The sequence below is a fragment of the Alexandromys fortis genome, unplaced genomic scaffold, assembly GCF_014885135.2.
Source record: "Alexandromys fortis isolate MF-2015 unplaced genomic scaffold, M_Fortis_MF-2015_v1.1 scaffold_31, whole genome shotgun sequence".
Classification (NCBI taxonomy): Eukaryota; Metazoa; Chordata; class Mammalia; order Rodentia; family Cricetidae; genus Alexandromys; species Alexandromys fortis.
The window spans coordinates 9,579,366-9,585,713 of NW_026067974.1; the positions used below are offsets into that span (position 1 = coordinate 9,579,366).

Below are 6,348 nucleotides of genomic sequence, written 5' to 3' on the forward strand. Positions count from 1 at the left end.
GCAAACCTGGCTATCTGAGTTTGATCCCTGCAACCCATGGAAAGGAAGCTGGAGAGAACCAACCCTACAAAGTTGTCCTCTGACCTCCACAAATACTCTATGACACACATCCACCTCCCACACACACACACACACACACACACACACACACACACACACACTAAAGCAAACCTAAATGTGGCATAGGTCACATTCAACTGGAGAATCAAAGATCCCATGGCAAATATGTCGTTTTCAAATGGGACTTGGAGAACAAGTATAAAGGAGTGGGTATATAAGGAAGGAAGGATCTTCAGTATGGTAGATCCCACAGTGTGTAAACGAAGTACAGGAGTCCAGGCTATACAAGGGAGCCAAGGACAAACAACCCAGGGCCCCAAAGGACAGGCCACGGAGGTTACATTGAATAAAGCCAGGGAGCTAAGAAGAAAACCCTGATTGACCAGTCAGAGAAAATACAGGATCCAGACAGAGCTGCCACAGTAGCAGCGTAGGGTGCAGGGAGCAGGGAGCGGGCATGGGATCGGGGAGCAGGCACAGGAGCAGGCTGGAAGAGAAGTGCGTGCAAGAGCTATAGGAGGCACCAGCAGCGGTGGTACACCCCTGTGATCCCATGCTTAGGAGACTAAAGCACGAAGATCCTGTCAGATAAGAGAAGGAAAGAAAGAGAGGGTGCCAGGCGGTGGTGGTGCATGCCTTTTATCCCAGCACTCGGGAGGCAGAGGCAGGCGGATCTCTGTGGGTTCAAGGCCAGTCTGGTCTACAGAGTGAGTTCTAAGACTGCCAGGGCTATACAGAGAAACCCTGTCTCGAATAACCAAAAAAAAAAAAAAAAAAAAAAAAGGAAGGAAGGAAGGGAGGGAGGGAGGGAGGGAGGGAGGAAGGAAGGAGGAAAAAAGGAGAGGGTGACATAGAGCTTGGGTGGTGAGGAGGTACAATCTGGAAACAGTTGGGATGGGAGAATTGTTCTCGTGAAGCTGAGATGTCAGGTCTTCTGGAGGTGATGCAGAGAAACGGAAAACAATAACCAGGGTAGAGACTTGACCAGGACTGCTGTGGGCAGAGGGACAACAGAAAGAGGAGTTGCCAGTGCCTACCTGGAGATAGGGAACCCAGGCTCAGGAGAGGGGCTCAAGGGACAGAGAGCATCCTGGTGAATAGTTTAGCTGGTGGAAGGTGCCACTGCCCATCAAGAGACACCCGAGAAAGTAAGAGGGAGCTAGACGAGGGACCTTGAGAGTGTACCAGGACAGTGTCAGGAATGTCCAGCCGTGTCAGAGGCCACAGGAGTCCAGAGGTTGGGAAAGGAAGTGGTTACTGGATATATCGGTATGGCTGTCATGCTCTGACTCTCACAAAAGGAGCCTCAGGGACAGAAGTCAGGCTGCAAATAGGTTAAGGGGCAAGGAAAAAGGCCTTGGAGGCAGCTGAGAGAACCAGGGAAAGGGGGAAGATGAGAGGAAAGGAGGATGGTCTGGGACCCTGCAGAGATGAGGGAGTGATACCCAGAGGCTCAGTGTGGAAACCTTTGGAGACTCAAAAGCAGATTTAAGAGACCCAGCTAAGGAGCAGGAAGTCGCAGTACACCTAACTCTGTAACCCCGGGAGATGGAGGCAGGAAGCATCTTGAGGCCCGCTTTGACTATACAGAGTGAGTTCATCAGCCTGGGTTATTTATTGTCTCGATAAATAGTAAATAAATAGTATCTTGGTAAGATGTCAAGACCTAGCCAGGTGGTGGTGGTGCACACTTCTAATCCCAGCACTTGGAGGCAGAGGCAGGCAGATCTCTGAGTTCCAGGCCAGCCTGGTCTACCGAGGAATTCCAGAAGAGCCAGCGCTACACAGAGAAACCCTGTCTTGAAAAACCAAACCAAAAAAGGAAAAGAAGCCAAGACCTGTGATCTTGTCAACCCTGCCAAACTGGAAAGGAGGGAGCAGGGAAGAAATGTCAGGGCTCACTTCCCGGTCCCTTTCTGGGGTTCCGATGCACTGCCTGGGGGAGAGCAGGGCCTTTGTCTGTACGAGGCTGCAGTCCTAGTTGGGGAGGATCTGTGTGTACCCCAAACCCAGCCCAGGCTGCAATCATGTTTCCTCAGCCACTTTCCTTTCTCTGGGATGGTTCTTCAGTGGACCGAATGACAGAATCCCCAAAGATCCGTCCTAACCTTCAAGAACCTGTGATGTGGTAAGAAAAGGGGCTCTTGCAGGGTCAATGGTACGCACTTGCAGACCCTGCACTTAAAGATGCAGAGGCAGGAGGATCACATCAAGTTTCAGCTCAGCCTAGTCTAGGGCTACACTGTAAGACCCTGTCTCAAAACAGTGGGAAACAATGAGTTTGAATTAAAGACAAACATCCTTAGGAGAATAGAAGCTTCCAGAACAGGAGGCAGGGAATGCCTAGGGTGGTTAAAATTTGGACTGCAGGGACTCTCCCCTAGCGCCTCGGGGGAAAAGCAGAGCCCCTACGCAGTCATTTTGTCCTGTTCAAGCGTGAATGAAAGAAAAAAAAAAAACCCTGCTTTAAAACTCCACCCCTGTACCCCTGTGCTCATTTGCTGTGTAGATCGGAAACCAAACCCTGCTCCCTACTCTGTAAAATGTCTAGAAGTTTCCAGGGACGCCTGGAGCTCTTAGAGTCTTCAAGTTAAACCTTGCTCCGAGGGGAATTCTAGGTCTGGCCAAAAGGCGTCAGGTGGAGAACGAGCCCTTCCAGTGGGGGGAGGGGAGCCAAGCTCGCCGGTCTTTCCTGCCCCTCCCCTCAGAGTCGGCGCTCCTAGGGCTGCGCTCTCGGCCTCCAGATTCAGGCAGGTTAAAAGGCACAAAGCCCATTACACTGCTCCACAAATAGGTACCTGCCTCACCAGCTTCTCCCCGCAGTCACCCTCTTTTCAGGGTGTTTCTGCCAGCTCCCCAAATTGGCCTTTTCCTTTCCCATTTTCATTCCCGGGGGGAGGGGGGCACAGGAGCGGACAGATATTCTGGAGCCCCAGAAGGATGGAAGGCACTCTCCTACCTCTCCCCAGGCCACAGCTGGAGGGGGGAGGGGAGGTCAGCAGGGTTCATAAAGGCCAGATGTTGAAGAAAAAGAGAGGCAAAGTGTCCACCCACCCCATCCCTCCCCTCCCCACCCCCAGGGAAAGGGGGACAGCTCTAAGAACATTTCTGAGGTCCAAAAGAGTTTTTCTTAAGGATTTGCGCTATGCAAGCCATAAACTTTCTACAGGGTGTCTTCACAGAAAAGGAGTGTCCTTCCCAGTGTCACATGGGAACTGTTCTTCCTTGCCCAATTTTGGGGATGAGGGGTGTTACTTGCGTAGACACAAGGGCCACTAGGACCCTCAGTAACCGGCAGTTCTCAAAGTCCTGCCACCCTGCGTCCATCACCCACCCCTGAACCCGATCTCCCAGGGTAGAGAAAGTCACTCCACTCTTCTTGACTCAAGGAGTCCTAACTGGGGCAGGGTCCAGGCCTAGTTCCTCTCCGCAAAACAGAACCTCTGACCCCAAACCTAATCCCCAGGCCCTGCCCCCTTCTGATCCATCAGATCCCTGACAACTCCCAAAATGCCTGAGGCTAAAAAAAAAAAAAACACCATTTAAGGTAGCCCGCCCAGCCCAGGTTCCCTCCAAGCCCTCAGGCCAAAGGCCTTCCATTTGCCTTTCTGCAGCCAGTCTTGCACCCACCTCGTTAAAGGGCTGAGTCAGGATGGTCTGAAGGATGGATTCAGAGTAGCCTTCTAACTCCAAACCATCCCATCCATAAACTGGGGGAGAGTACCTCGAAAGACAACTTGTTTGGTCTGATTTTATTGATTTCTTCCACCTTCCATTATCTTCCCGGGTAATTTTTGGCCCGTTCCCCAGGATAAACCAGCCTCGGGGCCACACAACTAGGCCCTCTGCCCTCCTCGTTAAGGGAGGAGGGAAGTGGGGCTGGAGGACTCTTCCACTCATCAAACCTTATGGCAAGGGAAACCCCAAAAACTGGACAATAGGGTAAAGTTGCTCAACCCTGCTGGTTGAGACTGAGGCTCTCATCAATGGGAGAATCACCTGAACTTGGGGAGAGGAAGGACTAGGAATGGAAAAGGGGGTGTAAAGGGTTAAAGGTCTGAACCGTGGGGGGTAGAGGATGCCCCCAGGGAGTTGTCAATCATTTTCCCACCCCACCGCAACCCCACGTCCCTGAACTGGCCCTCAAACGCGGAAACAACCGGTTTGTCCATCACCAAGGTCCTTCCCTCCGTCCCTTTCTTTTGGTCTCTGGGCAGTCGCCGCCTTGCTCCCCTAGGGTATAAAGACCCTGGTCGCCCGCTGAGAGGGCAGGGATGGAGCTGGTCATGCAGCCTTCTACAGTTAAGGCTTTTCCGGAAGCCATCCCTTGGTTCATTGGTCGAGATGAGGGACTATCTATCACCCCTCACCCCGACCTCTCAGGTGCTTGAAGATCACTGTCATTTGCGGTTCCTCGGCACACAGTTCATAAAACGCAAAAAGACAGACAAATCTGAGAATCAAGGCTCCCTCCTGGAGTCCTCAGTCTGCCCGGGACCCCAACCCGGAGAAGAGGTCGAAACTCAGGGTTCTTCCAAGTTGACCCACCAGGATTTGATGCCCCGGGGCTCGGGGACAGCTGGTCCTCCCATTTACCACCTCCACAGCGGGTGGTCAGGCTGAGGCTTTTTGTCTCCCTGCAGGCCCTCCTCCACCACCAGGGCTGGTGGACAGGGAAAGCAGTCGAGAAGGCTAAAGGTGCTCGAGGTGGGGAGCGTCGGGACGGGCCGGCGGGGCTGCACTCCGCGCGGAGGCGGCGCTGGCCGCCGGCGTTTCTTGGCTGCTACCCGGGCTTTGGCTGCCGGCCGCTCGGGCCCTCGGCGCAAACTTGGAGTGTCCAGGGCGAAGCCCTTCGCATAACACCAAAGTTTCGAGCGGCGGATCAGGCGATTGAAATGTTCCTGGCGGAGATCACTGGGCGCGTCCGGCGCTGCGTCTGCCGTCGAAGGGCTGAGCGCGGGTGCCTCGGGCGCGGCCGGGGCAGGGTCTCCACCCGCTGCAGCCGCCGAGGCCGGCACAGGCTGCTCCGGAGACGCAGGTTCCGGGGAGAGGCCCGCAGGTGGCGGAGGAGGCTGGGAGCTGGGCTCCTGAGGCGGACTGCTAGCTGCATCAGGCTGGAACTCCAGACTCGGGGCTGGCCTGGGCGGGGACCAGGCGGAGCTGGTCGGAGAATCCCGAGGACGCCGGGGAGCAGGACAGCAACCGGGAGGTGCGCAGGAACCAGAACCGAAGTGCGGGAAGCCGCCTCCGCCCTCTTCCTCTTCTTCGCCGCCTGGGCACACCGCGATTCCTGCATCCTCGCGGGCCGCGGAGCTCACGTCGCTCGGTCGCCCGGCCTGTCCCCCGAGGTGCTTCAGACTGTCCACGGCCCTGCCGCCGGTGCATGGCGAGGCCGGGGGGCCTAGCAGCACCGGGGTCCGCGGCGCCAGCTCTCCAGGCCCTAGGCCCAAGGCGGACGGCCGGGGTTTGGCAAGGGCGCAGAAGGCGAGGGCACGCAGGCACAGCGGGGAGAACTCCGGGGTCCCCCGACGCGGTTTCCGGGGCGTGGGCGAGCAGGGAGACCCCCGCGGGGACGCGGGCACTGCCAGGCGGGGAGGAGGACACAGAGTCTCCATGGAGCAGCCTTGGGGGTCGCCCACTGCGGGGGCCCTGGTCCCAACGGCGGGATGCCCCGGCGGCCCGAAGAGCCCGCGGGCCAGGGGAACATCGCCCCCCGTCGACGGGGAGGTCTGTGCTCACGGGCGCCCCGGGCCAGCCACCGGGGGCCCGCGGCGGTGCTCCGGCTCCCTCCGCGGTCTCGTCACGCGGCCCTCGCGGCAGCCGGACTCCTGGGTCCCCGCGCGTCCCCGGCGCAATCGGTCGCGCTTCCTGCCGCCGCGTTCGCGGCGCGCCCCCCTCAACGCTGAGGCGGGGGCAAACAAAGCGGCCGGCACTCACAGCCGGCGGGAAGGACCCCGGCCCGGCGCCCGGTGCCCGGGCCCAGCGGCGGGGAGGGCGCCTTCCGCCCTCTCGGCTTCTTTCTTCCCCGCTGGCTCCGGAGACCGCGTTATAGAGAACTGCCCCCTCGCTGCCCCAATACCAGCGCCGCGGCTGCGAGCCCGCCTCTGATTGGTCGCTGCTGATGTGACGTCACGCAGACCCCACCCCTCGGGCGGCACGGCCCCCGTCCCCATTCCGCACACAGACACACACACGTGGACCCTGAGCTGCTGGACTGGAAGTCAGGGATGTGGGGCGCGTGGGTCTGGGCGCGCGCGGGTGGAAGTGCGAGGGGCCAGACGCAGAGCT

At 57.8% G+C, this 6,348-nt stretch overlaps 1 protein-coding gene across 1 annotated transcript; it reads right to left on the reverse strand.

Moving 5' to 3' along the window:
* Positions 1-4,652: 4,652 nt before the first annotated feature.
* Positions 4,653-5,816, reverse strand: Epop (elongin BC and polycomb repressive complex 2 associated protein). Its single transcript, XM_050156875.1, has one exon. It carries the CDS (start codon positions 5,673-5,675, stop codon positions 4,653-4,655), a length of 1,023 nt encoding a protein of 340 aa, XP_050012832.1. The 5' UTR covers positions 5,676-5,816.
* Between the last annotated feature and the right edge of the window lie 532 nt (positions 5,817-6,348).